Source organism: Vigna unguiculata, chromosome 10 (assembly GCF_004118075.2).
Source record: "Vigna unguiculata cultivar IT97K-499-35 chromosome 10, ASM411807v1, whole genome shotgun sequence".
NCBI classification, from domain to species: domain Eukaryota; kingdom Viridiplantae; phylum Streptophyta; class Magnoliopsida; order Fabales; family Fabaceae; genus Vigna; species Vigna unguiculata.
Genome location: NC_040288.1, coordinates 19,129,134 through 19,152,775, shown reverse-complemented (window position 1 = coordinate 19,152,775; position 23,642 = coordinate 19,129,134). Strand labels below are relative to the sequence as shown.

The window sequence follows — 23,642 nt, the reverse complement described above, 5'->3', positions numbered from 1 at the left end:
TAAAAAATCAACACCTACAGATCTTTCAATCATTGTACCCTTACCACCCCCAATAAATGTGGTAATGTATTGCTTCCGTAATAGGCCCATGTGTCATGTGTGCATGTCTCATGCACGTATATCACAGATGAATGATTTCAGACGCACTTAACCTCTGGTAAAAGATTGTTTGTTCTCGGGGCCAAGTTGAAGCTAAGAGTTTGAAACATCCCTATCTATGTCTTTAATTATATGTTCCTGAGACATCACTCTCTCTAGCCTTTACCTTTAGCTAGCTACTATGCCTTGTTTCCTTAAATTAGATTATCTATATATATACACTCCCATGCTAATCTTGTGTCTTACTGTCTTACATTGTCCCCTTTTACTGCTATTCCCTCTCTGTCTCTTTTCTGTTTTTCTGTCTCACATAACAAAATAGATACAAAATATTCAATTTTTTTTATTGTTTTTTGGCAATAGTGAAGTTTCTTTTCTTTAGTATATTAGCTCATGATGTTGAGAACAACCGAAAAGGTGTGCTTCACCCCTGATTTCAATGAGAAACCAATCATGTTTCTCAAGCAAACAAGTGGTGGTGGTGATAGTGGAAGAGTCTTGGGAAACAAGAAGAGGGTCACCGGAAGTTGGACTTTCAGATTTGCTAAAGAATCTAAATTTTCACCTGTGAGATTCTTGCAGCAAATAAGAGCAAAAATGGTAAGTGCGATTAGAGTTGTTTCTATTAGAAGGAGATCCTCTACGAAGGTTTCTTCTTCCTCTTTGGCCAGATCACGTTCAGTGTCAGACCCCACTGATTCACACCGTGCCAAAGCTGTGGAAGATTGCATTGAGTTCTTACATTCTTCTTCATCTAGAGAGAGACCAAGCTCAGTTTCTGAATCTTCTGTCTAAGAATGCATGCTTTTGATATTTGTTCGTCTTTGCAAGAGATGTATATTTGGGAAGATGGTATGCTTTATTGGTTTCCATTGGCATGTTCATTTGTAGGAAACAGAAGTTAGTCATTTGTACACAGTACCACTTTGGTAATGGAGTTTGACCAGAAATTGAGATTCTGCATTGGTTTAAATTATGTTTTGTATTGTGAACCTTAATTGTTGATTCATAAGAAGACATTGTACGTATAGTTCAACTTCGTCGTGCTTCTGATATTGTTTTCAGTGTTCATCTATTTCTTACAGTTCATTGCCCGAATTTAATTAATGACGAACTGTCCTTTCTTTCTATTGACAATATGGTTCTCACTGTAATTTAGATATCCTTGATTTAAAAAGTAAAATTGTCTCTTGAATTCTAAAATGATTATCCACTAGCAGAGATGAAGTGATTTGAGACGTTCGAGTTCTGAAAATGAAGCTATATTAAATACCAGAGTGGTTTATATTTTATCCGTGTTCGTGAATATGAATTCCTGTGAAGGATACTATTATGGTCCCTAAAAATTGTAATATTAATTTGAAACATATATATCTATATATACTTCAAGATAATCATTAATCGTACAAAAGTCCTTACCAACTTACCTTAGAATTCTATTTATAGTTTCCTATGTGGACTTATGATTATGGCTTTTTTAATTGAGGCCCAATTACTTTTTAAACTTGATTATTGACCTGTTTTACTTTAACTACAAATGTCTAATTATTTCGCTTCGCCACCCGACTGACGAGGCAGTGCGTGCGGACCCCCATCGGCCATGGTTTTGCGCCCTAACATCTGCATGAGAATGGCAAGTCATGATCGGTGATCACAAGGAACACAATAAGAAGGAACACAATAAGAAGGATCTCAATGTGATTTTCAATTATTTGTTGACAAAGCAAATGTGGTATAAGACCGTCCGATCGTTGCGGGCAGCCTTCAGCCGCTTGTCCTTGGGTCGTTCAGTTGTAGCGGCCTTAATCTCACTTCAGAGAGATTGCAACATCAACCACCCACGACTTCAATCCCAATTGTTGGATTGCTCAGGCGTTACGGGCGACCTTCGACCGCTTATTGTAAGATCCACAAAATTTAATTAATTAAATAAATAATTAATTAATAAATACGGGTAGTGGGAGCCTTTATGGCAATTGATGTTAATTTGTAAGATGTGGAAAAGTACTAGCACAAATGATTGAGAGTACTTATTTGTGTGAGAGCACTTGGATTCGAGTTCTGTGTATGACAAATTGTGTGTTATTTAATTTGTGCGTTATTTTGATAATATAAGTGATCATAGGGAGTGATAATGTAATCCTATATTTATAGGAATTGTCATGAAACATGAATTAGATTAACTTAAACCAACATGCTAATCCTTGTTTGTCTTGTTTTGTAGGTAATTAAGAGAAAGTAGAGCATGGCTAGGTGGGACTTAGTGATTGGAGCACTTGGATGAAATGGAAGAGAGAGGAAAGCAAAAAGCATAAAGCAAAAGCAAAAGTAGACATATACCTTGTCTCCTTTTGCCTTTGTGGTTTATGCCTTAGAAGGTCACTTGGTCTCCTTCCTCTTTTGGCCTAGAATCCTCATGGGAATGCCTCCACCAATCATCTCCCTTCACTTGGCCAAGACTCACTCTCACATTAGGTTTAGGGTTTGCTAGTTAATCCTTTTTCATGTTTTTGTATTTGCTAAAGGACCCCTATGAACTCCTATTTAAAGGGTGTTCCTTGTCTTGTAAAAGGGTTGAACATTTTGAAGTAAAACACTTATGTGTCTCAACCATTTGTGAGAGTTTCCTCCCTAGGGAGTGAATACTTTTAAGCCTTATCTTGCATAGCAAGTGGCGGCACACATCCACTCATCTTCAAGGTTGTCATGGCTTCTAGCCTAGCCTTGTAGTGGCGTGCTTCTCACATTTTGACCATTTCTTTCCTTTGCATTTGATGTTTTCTTCTTCCTTTAATTGTTCTTGGTTTTCTATGGTTTATGTGCCTTCCATTTCCTTTTTGTTTTGAATCAATCCATCATCTTCTTCTCTTGAGCTTTGGGAAAGGAACCTTCACATCTAGATAGCTTGCTATCTTAATGTCCAGTGGGGATTTCACTTAGCTTTCTTAATCAACTCACACCATATTCAATCATCTTAAAAAGGAACAAGATAATCCTTCATCACTCACCCTATCTACTTTTGTTTGGCAATGATCGTGTACGTGGTACACGTGATGATGTTTTTGTAGGTGGTTCTGGTGAGGCTTAGCGCCGGAGCGGGGATAGCTTATGAGTTTATTTATTTTATGATTTTGAAATCAGATGTAAACTCTTTTGAGATGTTTTAGACTATTTTCCATTACTTTTATAAACTATGGATATTGGCTTTTATTAACAAAAGTATTTAAATTTCCCGTGTTTTTGGGAAATGATGCTTTAATAAATGAAGCTGATGTAATATTTCTTTAATTTTTATTTAAAATCGATAATATCCTGTCATGATGTTACACGTTACCAATGTTATTCGTATTGGGAACTCCACCTGACATTACGGAGTGTGGTCCATAGCATGGTTTCCTACACGTGCTCTACTATTTGTGGCTAGTACGTGTGGCGCAAGACATCTTGAGGTACTCATCAAAAGACGTAGAACACGGGTAACATGGTGGTGGCCATGTGACATGAAATCAAAGGATGGAATTGCTTTGGTGTGTTTGTAATGATATATATGTTTTATATATTTGTTTGTTTAACTATTAGCTCAGCCTATTCGCGTGTGTTTGGCAATGATCGTGTGCGCGGTAGACGAGAGCGAATGAGGTTGCAAAGAGCGGATTAGGTTGCAGGTGGATCTGGTGAGCCTAGAGACGGAGCGTGGATAGATCGGGAGAAAAGAGTTTTTTAGAGTTTTTATGTTTATGGTTTTTGAATAAGATTGTGATGAAGGATTAACCCCAACCAAGGATGGAGGCACATGCTTAAGAAGACTAAGCATGTTTAGAAAGGAAGTTCACTAATCCTTCATCCCTTTCATTTGTGTTTGTTATTTTTTGATTCCCTAAGTTGGCTTAGTTGAATCAACTTTAGTTGACTTGTTGACCTTTGACTAGGTTTGACTTGTTGACTATAGTTGACTTGACTTAAGCCAACATGCTAATCTATGTTTATTTGCTTTGTAGGTTAATTAGGAGTAAGAAAGCAATGCTAGGTGGCGCATGGTGATTGGGGAGCATAAATGATGTGGAGGAGAGAGTAAAACAAAGGCATAAAGCATAAAGTAAAAGGCATAAAACAAGTGTACCTATGTACCTTTGGTCTCCTTTGTTTTTAGCACACTTTGGCCACTTTTTGGAGACATATGAGACACATTCTTTGTATCCTTTTGTGCTAGAACGAAATTAGCCTTGCACACACCATAGTTGGCTCTTTTGTCTCTCATTTTTGTAACCTTATTTGACCTAGTTTCTAGAAGCTAGGGTTAGGTTTTTGTAGAGACATCCTTAGGTATCTTTTATTTGCTTAGAGGCCCCTAAACTCTTCTATATAAGGGGTGCTCCTAAACATGTAAAAGGGTTGAACATTTTGAAGTACAAACATTCTTGTGTCTCAACCATTTGTGAGAGTTTCCTCCCTTGGTAGTGAATACTTCTAAGCCTTATCTTGCATAGCAAGTGGCGGCACACATCCACTCATCTTCAAGGTTGCCATGGCTTCTAGCCTAGCCTTGTAGTGGCGTGCTTCTCACATTTTTACCATTCCTTTCCTTTCCATTTTATGTTTTCTTCTTCCTTTAATTGTTCTTGGTTTTCTATGGTTTATGTGCTTTTCATTTCCTTTTTGTTTTGAATCAATCCATCATCTTCTTCTCTTGAGCTTTGTGAAAGGAACCTTCACATCTAGATAGCTTGCTATCTTAATGTCCAGTAGGGATTTCACTTAGTTTTCTTAATCAACTCACACCATATTCAATAATCTTAAAAAGGAACAACATAATCCTTCATCATTTGGAATACTTCTAAGCCTTATCTTGCATAGCAAGTGGCGGCACACATCCACTCATCTTCAAGGTTGCCATGGCTTCTAGCCTAGCCTTGTAGTGGCGTGCTTCTCACATTTTTACTATTCCTTTCCTTTCCATTTTATGTTTTCTTCTTCCTTTAATTGTTCTTGGTTTTCTATGGTTTATGTGCTTTTCATTTCCTTTTTGTTTTGAATCAATCCATCATCTTCTTCTCTTGAGCTTTGTGAAAGGAACCTTCACATCTAGATAGCTTGCTATCTTAATGTCCAGTGGGGATTTCACTTAGTTTTCTTAATCAACTCACACCATATTCAATAATCTTAAAAAGGAACAACATAATCCTTCATCATTTGGTATTAGAGCCTGGTTGTCCTTGAATATGGTGTTTTCATGTTCTAACCTTGTCTTGTGTAGCTATCTTTGAATGGTCCACATAAAAACAGTGCTGGCAGCAACGTGTGCGTTTTTGAAAAAAATACTGCAGCTAGCTCAGTGGTCCAAAAGTAATGTTCTTTATATCAAAAGAAAGCTCTGTGAGTCTAATTTCCAACAAAAAAAGAATTAACGCATTTGGAGTTCTGTGGAGAGAGTTATGATCAAATGAGTGAGAAAAGGTCAGAGCTACCGAGAATACGAAAAACAACGTTTTCAGGTTATGTTGTGGCAATTTTGGCTTCGGTTTTGTGACTCTTTTGCTCCTAAATGTGGTTGGATAACATGTCTTTTGATGCTTACTCTTTGAGCCTCAAATCCATGAGTTTAAATGCATGATAGCTACATGTTTGTGTCTTTGTGTATGTCATGTTGAGTCTTTAAATGTGTCTAACTTTTGCTTGAGTCATATGTCATATGCTTCTTTGAGTTTTCTTATTCTTGTTTCTAAGTATTTGAGCTATTGCATGAGATCTATGCCTTTTGTTGTAGCATGCTCCTTGAAATTGATTTTGACCTATTTTTTAAGGAACTAAGTGTTAAAGACACCCTAAAATATCCTTCTCATCATCTTAAGTACCTAGTTTTGAAAAGAAAAATTATTTTCATGACCAAAAACAGTTTGGAAGAGAGCTAATGTGTTGCTTGGTGAATCCATTTGGCCATTTTTACTAGGTGTTATGCTACCAAATTTTATACTTGGATTTTAGGTGATATTGGCAAATTAGTTCCATGCTTTAACTTGGTTATGATCTTTCTTGGTGTATGCATAATTTGAGGTATAATCTTGGCTTGTTCAAATGCTTTCCATAGAGTCTTTAAAAGTGTTTTTCATTGCTTTAGTCTTATTCAAGTTTTGTCTTTAAAACAAAATTTCCTTAGAAGTTAAACTTTCTTGTTTTTGTGCTTTTCTTGCTTGTCACTAGGTGTTCTTTGTTGTGTCTTAGTAGTTTTCTTTTCTTGAAACTCTTGGGATGTTGTGGCCGAATCACTTGTCTTGCATTTGAAAGGTTTTGAACAAGTTTTTAAAAGTGTTTGCTTCACTCCTTTGGTGGATTTTGAGTGCTAGCCTTGCCTTGTTACTTTGGGAGAGTGATCTAAACACTTGGGTTACAATTTGGGTTGGATTTGGTCTCGGTTTTCATGTTGTCTAACCTCTAATCCATTTATTTTGTCTCGGATTTGAGTGTTTTTGTTGTAGGAATCATGGCAAGTTCATCAAATGCACCTACACCAAACAAAAACAATACATTGATGAGATTGCTTCGGGATTTGGAGTTGTCTAGGAAGGAGGCCTTTGAACAATTAAGAAAAGACAAGGAGCAAAGTGACCTAAGAATCCAAGAGCACATTCAAAGGCTTGAAGCTAAAGAGTAAGAAAGAGAGGCTAGGAAAAGAGGGCATTCTAGGCGTAACCCATCACAAGAAGAGCAAACTCCAAAGATTCCTAAGTTCTATGGAGGAAGTGATCCCAAAGTCTTCCTTGATTGGGAAGCTAAAGTTGATCAAATTTTCAATGAAAATCATGTAAAGGATCAAAAACAAGTTGATCTAGTAGTTTTAGGATTTTTGGAGTATGCCAATACTTGGTGGCATAAAGTTTGTAAGAATTATGACCAAGGGCCACCCGCGGCTTCTTGGATGGACATTAAAACTCTTATGCGCGCTAGATTTGTTCCTCCCTCCTATAGGAAGGAACTTCTTTTGAAGCTCCAAAGGCTTCACCAAGGTTCTATGAGTGTGAGTGAGTACTTTAAAGAATAAGAGTCTCAAATGCGTACGGTTGAAATAAAAGAGACTAACAAAGAGAAAATAAAAAGATTTGTGAGTGGTCTTAGGAGAGACATACAAGACCAAGTAGAGTTGTATGAGTACTCCACTCTTGAAAATGTTTTCACACTTGCCCTTGGGATTGAAATTCAATTGAAAAGAAAAAGAAGGGCAAGGAAGAGTTACTCACCCAATCACTACTTTAGTCACTCATGGAAGGGAAAGGATAAAAAGAAACATGATAAGTTCCCTTCTAACTCTCATCAAGAACCACCAAGTAAAAGTAAGTCACCAAGTGATCACATTCACCATTCCACTTCTCAAAGATCAAGTTCCATTAAATGTTTTAAATGTTTGGGTTATAATCACATTGCTTTAAATTGCCCAACCAAAAGGACCATGATCTTAAAGAAGAGTAATGATGTTGAAAGTGAACACTCATCTCCCCATTCTCTTTCAAAAGAATCTTCTTCCTCTAGTAAAACTAAAATTTTTGAGAAAGACCCTATGTTATTAAGGCGCATGATAGGTCAAGATCAAAGTGAGCTTGAGCCAACTCAAAGAGAAAACATTTTTCAATCTAGATGCAAAATTAACAAATGGGTTTGCTCTCTAATTATTGATGGAGGAAGTAGTACCAATGTAGCTAGCACAAGGTTGGTGGAAAAGCTTAGCTTAGAGACCATTCCTCATGCTAAGCCCTACAAGCTTGCTTGGAAAAGTAAAGAGGGAGAAATAAATGTCAATAAACAAGTCCTAATTAACTTCTCTATAGGAAGCTACAAAGATGAGGTGCTATGTGATGTTGTTCCCATGGAAGTCACACATATCTTACTAGGTAGGCCATGGCAATTTGATAATCAAACTTTACATGATGGTCATACCAACCAATACATTTTCTTCAAAAATGGGAAAAAGACAACTTTACTACCTCTATCACCTCAAGAAGTTAATAAGGATAGAAATAAAATAAGAAAAGATAAAGAAGAAAAAGAAAAGGGGCAAGCTTTCACCAAGGTGTTACTTGCCTACAAAAAAATTCTTCCAAAGCAAGATGTGCATCACTCTTCCTTCTCTTCCCAAGCCAAAAAGGAAGGCCCAAAGCATAAGCAAGAGAGGAAGAGTAGTCTAGAAAATAAAGATGGCCTAACCAAAGCTAGGGGTAATACCCTTAGAAAGGATGGAACAAAAGCTCATAAAAGGGAGGCGCAAATCCTCCCCCAAATCAAGTCAAGTTCCATCCACAAAGGCTTAAAGAATTTGTGGTCAAATTCTCTCCAAGAAGGGGAGGATGATGAAGGATTAACCCCAACCAAGGATGGAGGCACATGCTTAAGAAGACTAAGCATGTTTAGAAAGGAAGTTCACTAATCCTTCATCCCTTTCATTTGTATTTGTTATTTTTTGATTCCCTAAGTTGGCTTAGTTGAATCAACTTTAGTTGACTTGTTGACCTTTGACTAGGTTTGACTTGTTGACTATAGTTGACTTGACTTAAGCCAACATGCTAATCTATGTTTATTTGCTTTGTAGGTTAATTAGGAGTAAGAAAGCAATGCTAGGTGGCGCATGGTGATTGGGGAGCATAAATGATGTGGAGGAGAGAGTAAAACAAAGGCATAAAGCATAAAGTAAAAGGCATAAAACAAGTGTACCTATGTACCTTTGGTCTCCTTTGTTTTTAGCACACTTTGGCCACTTTTTGGAGACATATGAGACACATTCTTTGTCTCCTTTTGTGCTAGAACGAAATTAGCCTTGCACACACCATAGTTGGCTCTTTTGTCTCTCATTTTTGTAACCTTATTTGACCTAGTTTCTAGAAGCTAGGGTTAGGTTTTTGTAGAGACATCCTTAGGTATCTTTTATTTGCTTAGAGGCCCCTAAACTCTTCTATATAAGGGGTGCTCCTAGACATGTAAAAGGGTTGAACATTTTGAAGTAAAAACACTCTTGTGTCTCAACCATTTGTGAGAGTTTCCTCCCTTGGGAGTGAATACTTCTAAGCCTTATCTTGCATAGCAAGTGGCGGCACACATCCATTCATCTTCAAGGTTGCCATGGCTTCTAGCCTAGCCTTGTAATGGCATGCTTCTCACATTTTTACCATTCCTTTCCTTTCCATTTTATGTTTTCTTCTTCCTTTAATTGTTCTTGGTTTTCTATGGTTTATGTGCTTTTCATTTCCTTTTTGTTTTGAATCAATCCATCATCTTCTTCTCTTGAGCTTTGTGAAAGGAACCTTCACATCTAGATAGCTTGCTATCTTAATGTCCAGTGGGGATTTCACTTAGTTTTCTTAATCAACTCACACCATATTCAATAATCTTAAAAAGGAACAACATAATCCTCATCAGATTGTAATCTTTTTTATTATCAAACTTGATATTGTAATTGAGTTTTATAATTATGGATTGAGGTATTTCCTGGTCACGTAATAAAGTTTTAAATTTCCCGCGTTTTTGGCAACTGATGTTTTAATAAATGACGCGTATTTATTATTATCTTTATTTTATTATTTTAAATTCGTAATATCCGGTCGGGATGTTACATTTGGTATCAAAGCTTTGTTTTCAAAATGATTTTTTGGGTCTTGGGGAGTGAACTTATCGTGTTTCGCTTATGAGACTAAGTTATTATTTTGTTTGTTAAGAATTGGTTGTGTAAGTCTTAACTGAAACTGTTTGGTGTGAACAGCTGAAAATGTTGCATGCTTACGCGATGGCTAACAGTAGGAGAAGGAACAATGCTGGGGCTGATGATATCGCTAATGCTATTCATCACGCAGGAGCCAGCTAAATTTAGTGGCAAGGCCACTCCTGACGAGACTGATGCTTGGCTGAGGGAGTGTGAGAAAATCTATCGCGTTATAGAGTGCACTGATGCACAGAAGTTAACCTTTGTTACCTTTCTTCTGGTTACCGATGCAGAGTACTAGTGGGTAGAGATGCAACAGCTAATGTCACAAAAGAGTGGAGGTGCAAAAAGTTCGAGGGTGGACTTAAACATGAGTTGCGCAGGTTCCTGGTGCCACTCAAGATCAGAGAATTTCTAGTTTTGGTCGAGCAGGCCAAAACAGTTGAGCAACTAGAGATGGGATGTAGCAGAGTGGCAAGACCACAGAAGGCTGCCACAAACTCTAGACAACAGAAGAAACCCTATAACAGACCGTAGTCTTTAGCTAGAAAACTATAGTGCTATAACTATGGTGGAAAGCATCTCAGAAGGGCTTGCCTAAAACCCTCTGACAGTTCTAGAGGTAGTGCTAGTACTGGCAAGGGCTATGTGTGTGATCAACCTAGACACTTTTCCCGATAGTGTCCCAAAAAGAAACCAGCGGGTGGCGCTCAAACAAAGAAGCTAGTAGGGGAGCGACCTGGAAGCATCGGGGCATGTGTTTGCATTGACTAGGACCGAGGCGACTCAGTTAGGTAACCTGTTGTAGAACACTTGCTTGCTTTTTAATAACACTATGGTGGTATTGTTTGACTTAGGAGCTACCCATTCATTTGTATCAATTGAATGTGTGAGGAGGCTCGAACTTGTAATGCGAGAGTTAGGGTGTGAGCTGATTGTTGCGACACCAACATTTGGCGAGGTATCGCCAACTCTATTTGTGTGGGATGTCCTATGGAAGTTGTAGGCCGTAGGTTCAAGGTGAATCTCATATGCTTGCTGATGGAGGGTTTGGACGTGATTCTGGGGATGGACTTGGTGTCCAGCAACCACTTTGTTATCGATTGCGGACGACGTAGAGCAGTATTCCTAGATATAGAAGGACTAAAGATGATATCGTCTAACCAGGCAATGATGGAGATAAAAGCTTGATGAAGGCATGACCACCTCCATAGAAGCTCCCTTAAGAAGGATAACTAGAAGCATGTCTAGAGGGGAGTCTTCTATTCTATCACCTTTATCTTTGTTTTGCAATACTTTAGTTTGAATTCCCTAAGTTGGTTTCTAGTTGACTTATTTTGGTTGACTTGTTGACTTTGATCCAAAGTTGACCTTTGATCAAGATTAGATTAACTTAAACCAACATGTTAATTCTTGTTTGTCTTGTTTTGTAGGTAATTAAGAGAAAGTAGAGCATGGCTAGGTGGCACTTGGTGATTGGAGCACTTGGATGAAGTGGAAGAGAGAGGAAAGCATAAAGCATAAAGCAGAAGCAAAAGTAGACATGTACCTTGTCTCCTTTTGCTTTTGTGGTTTATGCCTTAGAAGGTCACTTGGTCTCCTTCCTCTTTTGGCCTAGAATCCTCATGGGAATGCCTCCACCAATCATCTCCCTTCACTTGGCCAAGACACACTCTCACATTAGGCTTAGGGTTTGCTAGTTAATCCTTTTTCATGTTTTTGTATTTGCTAAAGGACCCCTATGAACTCCTATTTAAAGGGTTCTCCTTGTCTTGTAAAAGGGTTGATCACTTTGTTATAAACTTTGTGCATTCAACCACTAATTTTCGTGAGCTCTCCTTCCTAGAAGTGAACTCACCTTTGCCTTATCTTGCTTGCAAGTGGCGGCACCATCACTCATCTCAAGGGTTTGGTTGGCTTAGATCCCCCCTATGAGTGGCGTGCTTCTTCCATTCTTCATCTTCTATGCTTTCCATTTTTATTGTTTCTTCTTTCATTTTGCTCTTTAAGTGTTGTTATTGCCGTGTGTGTTTAAGCTTGAATCCAACTCTCTTCTCATGAGCTTGAGAAATGAACCTTCACATCTAGATAGCATGCTATCTTAATGTCAAGTGGGAATTTTCAAAAAGCTTTCTTAAACAACTTCACCATCTTCATAACTCTAAAAGGAAACAAGATAATCCTTCATCAAAGTTGGAGCTACTTGCTTTATGATAGTAGCTTAGGTAGAGAAGAGGAGTACAACTGAGCAGATTAGAAGCATACCAGTGATGGATGAGTATGCAAGTGTCTTTCGAGATGAGATTCCAGAACTACCGCCAAGTAGGGATGTGGATTTCACTATTGATCTCATCCCTAGAGCTGGTCCAGTATTGATGGCACCTACAGAGTTAGCCGAACTGAAGAAGTAGATTGAAGACCTACTGGAGAAGAAGTTTGTTCGGCCAAGTGCATCACCATGGGGAGCACTTGTGCTATTTGTGAAGAAGAAGGATGGCAGTTTAAGGCTTTGTGTTGATTATCGTTAGCTGGACAAGCTGACCATTAAGAATAAGTACCCATTGTCAATAATTGATGATTTGCTAAATCAGTTGAGAGGACTAGCAATATTCTCTAAGATTGACTTGAGGTCTGGATATCATCAGATCTTAGTAAAACCGGAGGACGTACAAAAGACAACTTTCAGGTCTCGCATGGGTGGCATGAATCACAAGACTGTTTCAAGTTTCAAGAGTTAAAATGTACAAATGGTCGACTTTTGGCTTTTATATGTGATGAGTCCATCTTCAAGAGTAAGGAAGCCAAAGAGAAGCCATGCAGAATTGATGAGGCTTCCATGGAGAAGGATGAAGGTGCGGAAGCTAAAAGATGAGAGGAGAAATGATGCGGCAATGGTGTTTGGAGAAGCTCTCAAGTGAGGTTGGGCCAACACTCAAGGAAGGGGGCTAGAGGAAACCAAGAAGGAGAACTCTAGCCTAAGTTGATTCACAAAAAGAGAGGAGTCTGGAGTCATCTCAACAGAATTTCTCTACTATATTCATGAATGAAAATACAAGGGTCCTAAGCTCTCTATTTATAGGCTAAAATGAGACCAAGGAGTCTCCAAAAAGTGGAGGGAAAAAGGAGTCTAGAAAGTTGAATTTTGGAGCCAAAAAGGAGCATGTGGGAGGTGTGACTTGCCACCTGAGCAAGTCACACTTGTCTTGCCATGGGAAGTTAACTCTCATCCTTGGAGAGCAAGTTTGAGAAGCTTCTAGGCTTTTCTAGAGTAGACACACTACTCTTGGCCCATTTGGTCCAATTCCCCTTTTTGGTCCAAAATTACTTCTAAAGCCCAATTTCCTCTAAGGCCCAATACATGGCCCAAAGAAAACCCTATTCTACTGGGCCCAAAATAAAAAGCCCAAAATAAAATCCTAATCTAGTAATTACAAGCAAAGTGTCCTAGGCTAGGTCTTCACATCTTCCTTGGCCCATGTGAAGTTCATCTTGGGCCTTGCATGCGCATTTAAGGCCCATTCCTCTTGTATTCTCCTAGCCATAAAAAGAATCAAGACAATTAAAGATAGCACAAAATAATGGCCCAATAAAAGTATAAGGCCCAAAATGATTATTTATTTAATGACAAAGAAAAACTAAATGGGCCAGGCCATTGGCCCAAGCTGAAAAGCCTTGTAGGGTGATATTCATCAATATGTGAGGTAAAAGCTAGACTAATTCTTGACCCTTAGATCAAGCTTGGAGGAGAAGCTTTAATCATCACCCTTGGATGGTGGCTTGGAGAAAGAGGCATCTTCCTAGCCTTTGGATGAAGACTTGGAAAAGAAGACAGTCTCTTAGCCCTTGGATGAAGGAGGCACATGGGTGGAGTATGGACTTGGCTCCATGGGATGCATGATCCATGAGGTGTAGGAAGCAATGTTAACTTCCACTTAGTCCACCTTTGACCACTGGTAGCTCATGGCCAAATCTCCTATTGGGCTTAGTCAAGCCTAATTTTATCAATTCATCTACACATTGTTTGACTTATTATTCTAGAAAAACAAGGCCAAAACAATGGCCCAATTTAAATCTATACTACTTCCTTCATGCATGATGAAGGATTGACCCCAACCAAGGATGGAGTCACATGCTTAAGAAGAGTAAGCATGTTTAGAAAGGAAGTTCACTAATCCTTCATCCTTTCATTTGTGTTTGTTATTTTTGATTCCCTAAGTTGACTTAGTTGAATCAACTTTAGTTGACTTAGTTGAATCAACTTTAGTTGACTTGTTGACCTTTGACTAGGTTTGACTTGTTGACTATAGTTGACTTGACTTAAGCCAACATGCTATCTATGTTTATTTGCTTTGTAGGTTAATTAGGAGTAAGAAAGCAATGCTAGGTGGCGCATGGTGATTGGGGAGCATAAATGATGTGGAGGAGAGAGTAAAGCAAAGGCATAAAGCATAAAGTAAAAGGCATAAAACAAGGGTACCTATGTACCTTTGGTCTCCTTTGTTTTTAGCACACTTTGGCCACTTTTTGGAGACATATAAGACACATTCTTTGTCTCCTTTTGTGCTAGAACGAAATTAGCCTTGCACACACCATAGTTGGCTCTTTTGTCTCTCATTTTTGTAACCTTATTTAACCTACTTTCTAGAAGCTAGGGTTAGGTTTTTGTAGAGACATCATTAGGTATCTTTTATTTGCTTAGAGGCCCCTAAACTCTTCTATATAAGGGGTGCTCCTAGACATGTAAAATGGTTGAAGATTTTGAGGTAAAAACACTCTTGTGTCTCAACTATTTGTGATAGTTTCCTCCCTAGGGAGTGAATACTTTTAAGCCTTATCTTGCATAGCAAGTGGCGGCACACATCCACTCATCTTCAAGGTTGCCATGGCTTCTAGCCTAGCCTTGTAGTGGCGTGCTTCTCACATTTTTACCATTCCTTTCCTTTCCATTTTACGTTTGCTTCTTCCTTTAATTGTTCTTGTTTTTCTATGGTTTATGTGCTTTCCATTTCCTTTTTCTTTTGAATCAATCCATCATCTTCTTCTCTTGAGCTTTGTGAAAGGAACCTTCACATCTAGATAGCTTGCTATCTTAATGTCCAGTGAGGATTTCACTTAGCTTTCTTAATCAACTCACACCATATTCAAGAATCTTAAAAAGGAACAAGATAATCATTCATCAGTCTAGGTAGAGGTCATGTGGTCGCTCAATGCCCTACCAAACGCACCATTGTGCTTAAGGGCAAATACCTCTACACTAGCTAAGATGAGTCATCTTCAAGTGATTCCGACACTTCTCATTCTAGTGATTCTCAAGAACATTGATATCCAAATGAAGGGAAACTTTTGATGATTAGGAGGCTTCTCAATAACCAACCTAGCATTGCTCTCAATGATCAAAGAGAAAATATTTTCTACACAAGATGTGAGGTTTTGAAAAACACTTGTTCTTTGATCATTGATAGTGGGTATTGTTGCAATTGTTGTAGCACAAGATTGGTTGAGAAGTTGAATTTGACTTTGTTACCCCATCCCAAACCTTACAAACTTCATTGGCTTAATGAAGATGGGGATCTCAAAGTTTAACATCAAGTAAAAGTCAAGTTCTCCATTGGGAAATTTAAAGATAATGTTTTATGTGATGTAATCCCAATGGAAGCTTGCCATATTCTCTTAGGGAGACCTTGGCAATTTGATCATAAAACCTTACACAATGGCCACACCAATGAGATCACTCCTAGCCAAGTTGCTAGTGATCAAGTTCAAATGCAAGCTAGGAGAGAGGAAGAGAGTTCCAAGAACTCTAATGCTTCTAAAGATTCTAAGGACAAGACAAAGGTAGAGAAAGTTTCTTCTTCTAAGGATGTTTCTCATGAAGTTCTTTTAACTCATAAAACTCTTTTGCACACTCTTCATAATGAGCAACCTCCCTTCCTCTTACTATGTCAAGCAATCCTTACTTATCTTGAACATCCTTCTCTTAAGGATCTACCTCCTTCCATTTGTGCTCTCCTTCATGAATTTCAAGATATTTTTCCAAAGGATAGGCCTCATGGTCTCCCACCTTTTAGAGGGATTGAGAACCAAATTGATTTTGTTCCAGGGGCAAGTCTTCCTAATAGACCCGCCTATAGGACAAACCCAATTGAGACCAAGGAGATAAAAACTCAAGTGAATGAGTTGCTAGACAAGGGATGGGTTCAAAAAAGTTTAAGTCCTTGTGTTGTGCCTGTGTTGTTGGTGCCTAAGAAAGATGGAAAGTGGCGTATGTGCTGTGATTGTAGGGCTATCAACAACATCACCATAAAATATAGGCACCCAATCCCAAGACTAGATGATATGTTGGATGAATTACATGGAGCACAAATATTTTCAAAAACAGACCTCAAAAGTGGTTATCACCAAATCCGTATTCAAAAAGGTGATGAGTGGAAAACTGCTTTCAAAACAAAATTTGGTCTATATGAATGGTTAGTCATCCCTTTGGTCTAACCAATGCTCCTAGTACATTCATGCGCCTAATGAATCATGTCTTACGAGATTGTATAGGCAAGTTTGTTGTTGTCTATTTTGATGACATTTTGGTGTACAATACAAGTTCTAAGCTTCATGTGGTCATCTTAGAGTTGTGTTATCTCTTCTCCGAGACCACCAAATCTATGCTAACATTGACAAGTGCACTTTCTGTGTAGAGAGTGTCATCTTTTTAGGATTTGTGGTCAATAAGAGTGGGGTGCATGTTGACCCCACAAAAATCAAGGCCATCCAAGAATGGCCTGTGCCAAAGAATGTTAGGGACATTAGAAGTTTTCATGGATTAGCAAGTTTTTATAGAAGATTTGTCCCCAACTTCTCCACCATTGCTTCACCCCTCAATGAACTTGTTAAGAAAGACATATCTTTTGAGTGGGGTGAAAGACAACAAAAGGCTTTTGATGATATCAAGACTAGGCTCACCCAAGCTCCCATTCTTGCTCTTCCAAACTTTGAGAAAACTTTTGAGCTAGAATGTGATGCTTCTAGGGTGGGAATAGGTGTGGTTTTGTTACAAGAAGGTCATCCAATTTCCTATTTTAGTGAAAAACTAAATGGTCCTTCTCGTAACTATCCCACCTATGACAAAGAGCTATATGCTCTTGTGCGAGCTCTTCATACTTGGGAACATTATCTTGTGACAAAAGAGTTTATTATCCATAGTGATCATGAAACTCTCAAGTATTTGAAGAGCCACCTCAAATTGAATAAAACCCATGCAAAGTGGGTTGAGTACTTGGAACAATTCCCTTATGTTATCAAGTACAAGAAAGGGAAAGCTAATGTGGTGGCTGATGCACTATCAAGGAGATATACTCTCTTAGCCAAGCTGGGGTCCTAAATTCTTGGATTTGACAACATATGTGACTTGTATATTCATGATCCCTTCTTTGCTACCATTTATCATGATTGTCTCACTAAGTCCCAAGGCGATTTTTATCTCTCAAATCGATATCTTTTCAAAGAAGGCTGTCTATGTATTCCTCTATGTTCTCATAGAAAACTTTTGATCAAAGAAATGCATGAGGGGGGACTTATGGGTCACTTTGGGGTTGCCAAAACTTTGGCCATGCTTAAAGAGAAATTATTTTGGCCCATATGAAAAGGGAAATACAAAACCATTGCGCTAGTTGTCTGAATTGTTTGCATGCTAAGTCTAGCGCAATGCCTGCAGGGATGTATACTCCTTTGCCTGTTGCTTCCACCCCTTGGGAGGATATAAGTATGGATTTTGTCCAAGGGCTTCCAAGGACTTCTAGGGGTGTTGACTCTATATTTGTGGTAGTGGACTATTTTTCTAAAATGGCACATTTTATACCATGCCACAAAGTAGATGATACTAGCAACATAGCAAGGTTGTTCTTTAGAGAAGTGGTTCGCCTCCATGGTTTACCCAAACGAATTGTGTCTGATAGGGATGCTAAATTCCTAAGCCATTTTTGGAGGACCTTGTCGTCTAGGCTAGGAACAAAACTTTCTTTCTCTACCTCTTGTCACCCACAAACTGATGGGCAAACCGAGGTAGTCAATAGATCCCTTTCCACATTGCTTAGGGTTTTGCTTAAGGGGAATAATAAATCTTGGGATGAGTATCTTCCCCACATTGAATTTTCTTACAATAGAGTGGTCCATAGCACCACCAAACTCTCACCCTTTGAGGTAGTTTATGGTTTTAACCCTCTCACACCATTGGACTTATTACCTCTTCCAACTTCTTTTGATTTTGTTCATAAAGAAGGGGTTTCTAAGTCCAAGTTCATAAAAGATTTTCATGAGAAGGTTAAACACCAAATTCAAGCCCAAGTTGAAAAGATTGCTCATTCTAAAAACAAGGACAAGAGAGTTTGGTCTTTTAATGAAGGAGATTTAGTTTGGTTGCACTTAAGGAAGGAAAGATTTCCTAATATAAGAAAATCCAAACTTAGTCCCCGAGGTGATGGTCCATTCCAAATCATCAAGAAGATCAATAATAATGTTTATCAATTGGATCTTCCTGCGGAATATGGTGTGCATCCTACTTTCAACATTATTGATTTGGTTCCTTTTGTAGGTATTTTTTATAAAGAGGGTAACAACCAAGATTTGAGGGCAAATCCTCTTCAAGAGGGAGGGGATGATGTGACCCCAACAAGCCCAAGCTCAAGTGCATCAACAAGCCCAAGCCCACATCAAGGCCCAATCACTAAAAGCATGATGAGAAAGATTCACATGTGATGAAGGATTATCTTGTTCCTTTTTAAGATGATTAAATATGGTATGAGTTGATTAAGAAAGCTAAGTGAAATCCCCACTGGACATTAAGATAGCAAGCTATCTAGATGTGAAGGTTCCTTTCACAAAGCTCAAGAGAAGAAGATGATGGATTGATTCAAAACAAAAAGGAAATGGAAAGCACATAAACCATAGAAAATCAAGAACAATTAAAGGAAGAACAAAACATAAAATGGAAAGGAAAGGAATGGTAAAAATGTGAGAAGCACGCCACTACAAGGCTAGGCTAGAAGCCATGGCAACCTTGAAGATGAGTGGATGTGTGCCGCTACTTGCTATGCAAGATAAGGCTTAAAAGTATTCATTCCCAAGGGAGGAAACTCTCACAAATGGTTGAGACACAAGAGTGTTTTTACTTCAAAATGTTCAACCCTTTTACATGTCTAGGAGCACCCCTTATATAGAAGAGTTTAGGGGCCTCTAAGCAAATAAAAGATATCTAAAGATGTCTCTACAAAAACCTAACCCTAGCTTCTAGAAACTAGGTCAAATAAGGTTAGAAAAATGAGAGACAAAAGAGCTAACTATGGTGTGTGCAAGGCTAATTTCGTTCTAGCACAAAAGGAGACAAAGAATGTGTCTCATATGTCTCCAAAAAGGGGTCAAAGTGTGCTAAAAACAAAGGAGACCAAAGGTACATAGGTACACTTGCTTCCTGCCTTTTACTTTATCCTTTATGCCTTTGCTTTACTCTCTCCTCCACATCATTTATGCTCCCCAATCACCATGCACCACCTAGCATTGCATTCTTACTCCTAATTAACCTACAAAGCAAATAAACATAGATTAGCATGTTGGCTTAAGTCAAGTCAACTATAGTCAACAAGTCAAACCGAGTCAAAGGTCAACAAGTCAACTAAAGTTGATTCAACTAAGTCAACTTAGGAAATCAAAAATAGCAAACACAAATGAAAGGGATGAAGGATTAGTGAACTTCCTTTCTAAACATGCTTAGTCTTCTTAAGCATGTGCCTTCATCTTTGGTTGGGGTCAATCCTTCATCATCCTCCCCTTCATCATACTCCCCTTCTTGGAGAGAATTTGACCACAAATTCTTTAAGCCTTTGTAGATGGAGCTTGACTTGATTTAGGGGAGGTTTTGCGCCTCCCTTTTATGAGATCTTGTTCCATCTTTTCTAAGGGTACTACCCCTAGCTTTGGTTAGGCCATCCCTCTTTTCTAGACCACTCTTCTTCTCATGCTTGCGCATTGGGTCTTCCTTTTGAGCCTTTCAAGAGAAGAAAGAATGGTGATGTCCATCTTGCTTTGAAAATCATTTTTTAGAGGCAAGTAACACTTTGGAGGTAACTTGCTCTTTTTCTTTTTCATCTTTTCTCTTATCTTTCACTTTATTTTGGTCCTCATTTGCTTGATTAGGTGAGAGAGGTAGGAGTGTGAACTTCTTGCCTTGGAAGGAGAAAACATAGGTGTTAGCATGGCCATTATAAAAGACTTTTCTATCAAATTTCCATGGCCTACCTAACAAAATATGAGTTTCTTCCATAGGTACAACATCACGCAACACCTCATCTTTAAAATTTCCAATTGAAAAGTTAATGAGGACTTGTTGAGTTACTTTAATGTCTTCCTTCTTAAGCCATGATAGCTTGTAGGGCTTGGCATGAGGGATAGTTTTCAAGCCAAGCTTGTCCACAACCCTTATGCTAGCCACATTTACACAACTTCCATTATCTATGAGGAGGGGACATAGTTTGTCTTTGATATGACACCTTGAATGAAAAAGGTTTTGTCTTTGAGAAGGGTCAAGTTCCTTGGAAACTTGTCTTAGTTGGTGCCTTATCATTAACAATCCACCTTCAAGGGGTTTAATCCTTTCACTTGAAGAAGAAGTGTGGGAAGAAGTACTTTTGGGTGAAGGGGGAGAAGAATGTTCACTCTCTACTTCTTTTTTAAGGTTTAAGGCCATGGTTCTTTTGGTGGGACAATTTGAAGCTATGTACCCATATCCCAAACACTTAAAACATTTTATAGAACTTGTCCTTGTACCTTGAGAAGAATTAGGAGTTTCATTAGAAGGCTTAGACGAATTAGTCCTAGGAGGTGGGTCTTTGGAACTCTTGAGTGGTGACTTATCATGTTTTCTTTCTTTATCTTTCCAAGTACTAGAATAGTAGTCATTGTATGAACCACTCCTCTTGGCCTCTTTTTTCTTTTGCAATTGAGTTTCAACTTTGATGGCCAAATGTAAAACTTTGTCAAGAGAGGAGTACTCATATAACTCTACTAAATCTTGTATGTCCCTCCTTAACCCACTCACAAATCTAGCTACCTTTTCCTCTTCACCTTCAAATTGGAGTCCTACTTTTAGAAGCATGGACTCCATTAACTTGTAATATTCATCCACACACATGGACCTTTGTTGAAGCCTTTGGAGCTTCAAAAGAGTCTCCTTCCTATAGTAGGAAGGAACAAATCTAGCGCGCATCAAATTTTTAAGGTCCCTCCAAGAAGTCGCGAGTGACTCTTGGTTAATATTGTCCATACATAATTGATGCCACCAAGTCATGGCATAATCCTCAAACTCTAAGACTACCAAATCTACTTGCTTTTGATTACTAACTACATGAATGGTAAAAATTTGGTCCACTTTTTGTTCCCACTCAATGTAGATGTTTGGGTCATTTTCTCCTTTGAACTTAGGAATCTTTGGAGTTTGCTTCTCTTGTGATGGATTGCGCCTAGAATGCCATCTTTTCCTAGCCTCTCTTTCTTGCTTTTTAGCTTCAAGCCTTTGAATGTGCTCTTGGATTCTTAGGTCACTTTGCTCCTTATCCTTTCTCAATTGTTCAAAGGCCTCCTTCCTAGACAACTCGAAATCCCGAAGCAATCTCATCAATGTATTGTTTTTGTTTGGAGTAGGTGCATTTGATGAACTTGCCATGATTCCTACAACAAAACACTGAAAGCCAAAACAAAATAAATGAATTAGGGTTTAGACAACATGAAAACCAAGACCAATTCCAACCCAAAATGTAACCCAAGTGTTTAGATCACTCTCCCAAAGTAACAAGGCAAGGCTACACTCAAAGCTCCTCCAAAGGAGTGAAGCAAACACTTTTAAAAACTTGTTCAAAACCTTTCAAATGCAAGACAAGTGATTCGGCCACAACATCCCAGGAGTTTAAAGAAAAGAAAACTACTAAGACAAAACAAAGAACACCTAGTGACAAGCAAGAAAAGCACAAAAACAAGGAAAGCTAAACTCTAAAGAAGAAAAGTTTGAGACAAAACTTTTAACAAGACTAAAACAAGAAAAAGCACATTTTAAAGACTCTATGGAAAGCACTTAACAAACATCTTCAAGTCTTAAATCATGCATACACCAAGAAAGATCATAACCAAGTTAAAGCATGGAACTAATTAGCCAATATCACCCAATTCTCAAGTATGAAAAACTAGTAGCATAACACCTAGTGAAAAACACACTTTTAGTTCACCAAGGAGCAAGATTGCTCTCGGTTTTTAGGCAAATATTGGTGCAAAATTTTTTTTCTTTCCACAACTAGTTTCATTAAATGGTGAGAAAGAGTTTTAGGTGGCTTGGACACTTAGTTCCTCAAGTTTTAGGCAAAATCAATTTCATGGAGCATACATCAAGCAAGACAAAGTGAATGCAAGATTCAAATACTTGGAAAAACAAGAATAAGAAAACTTCAAGTTAACATATGACTCAAGCAAAAGTTAAGCACATTTAAAGACTCAACATGACATACACAAGACACAAACATGTAGCTATCATGCATTTAAACTCATGGATTTGAGGCTCAAAGACTAAGCATCCAAAGACATGTTATCCAACCACATTTAGGAGTAAGAAGAGTAACAAAAATAGTAGCCAAAACTGCCCAACATAACCTAAAAAACGTTGATTCGCGGTGATCTCGGCAGCTCTGACCTTTGCTCACTATTTCAATCATAACTCTCTCCACAAAACTCCAAATGCATTGGTTCTTTTTTTGTTAGAAACTAGACTAACAGAGCTTTCTTTTTACATCAAGAACGTCATTTTTTGATCACTGAGCAGGTCCAGTTTAATCTTTTAAAATCGTGAATAGTTTCTGCCAGCATTATTTTTGTGTGCAATGGAAGTGGATTTGAACCATACAAAGATAGCTACAACAAGACAAGGTTAGCACATGAAAAATACCATATTCAAGATAACCTAGGCTCTAGATACCAAATGATGAAGGATTATGTTGTTTTCTTTTAAGATTATTGAATATGGTGTGAGTTGATTAAGAAAGCTAAGTGAAATCCCCACTAGACATTAAGATAGCAAGCTATCTAGATGTGAAGGTACCTTTCAGAAAGCTCAAGAGAAGAAGATGATGGATTGATTCAAAACAAAAAGGAAATGGAAAGCACATAAACCATAGAAAACCAAGAACAATTAAAGGAAGAAGAAAACACAAAATGGAAAGGAAAGAAATGGTAAGAATGTGAGAAGCACGCCAATACAAGGCTAGGCTAGAAGCCATGGCAACCTTGAAGATTAGTGGATGTGTGCCGCCACTTGCTATGCAAGATAAGGCTTAAAAGTATTCACTCCCAAGGGAGGAAACTCTCACAAATGGTTGAGACACAAGAGTGTTTTTACTTCAAAATGTTCAACCCTTTTACATGTCTAGGAGCACCCCTTATATAGAAGAGTTTAGGGGCCTCTAAGCAAATAAAAGATACCTAAGGATGTCTCTACAAAAACCTAACCCTAGCTTTTAGTAACTAGGTCAAATAAGGTTAGAAAAATGAGAGACAAAATAGCTAACTATGGTGTGTGCAAGGCTAATTTCGTTCTAGCACAAAAGGAGACAAAGAATGTGTCTCATATGTCTCCAAAAAGGGGTCAAAGTGTGCTAAAAAGAAAGGAGACCAAAGGTACATAGGTACACTTGCTTCATGCCTTTTACTTTATGCTTTATGCCTTTGCTTTACTCTCTCCTCCATATCATTTATGCTCCCCAATCACCATGCGCCACCTAGCATTGCTTTCTTACTCCTAATTAACCTACAAAGCAAATAAACATAGATTAGCATGTTGTCT

The 23,642-nt window shown here is 38.2% G+C and overlaps 1 protein-coding gene across 1 annotated transcript; it reads left to right on the top strand.

The window, feature by feature from the left end:
• The first annotated feature begins 252 nt into the window (after positions 1-252).
• LOC114167547 lies at positions 253-1,127 on the top strand. Its single transcript, XM_028052649.1, has one exon. It carries the CDS (start codon positions 493-495, stop codon positions 892-894), a length of 402 nt encoding a protein of 133 aa, XP_027908450.1. The 5' UTR covers positions 253-492; the 3' UTR covers positions 895-1,127.
• The last annotated feature ends 22,515 nt before the right edge of the window (positions 1,128-23,642 follow it).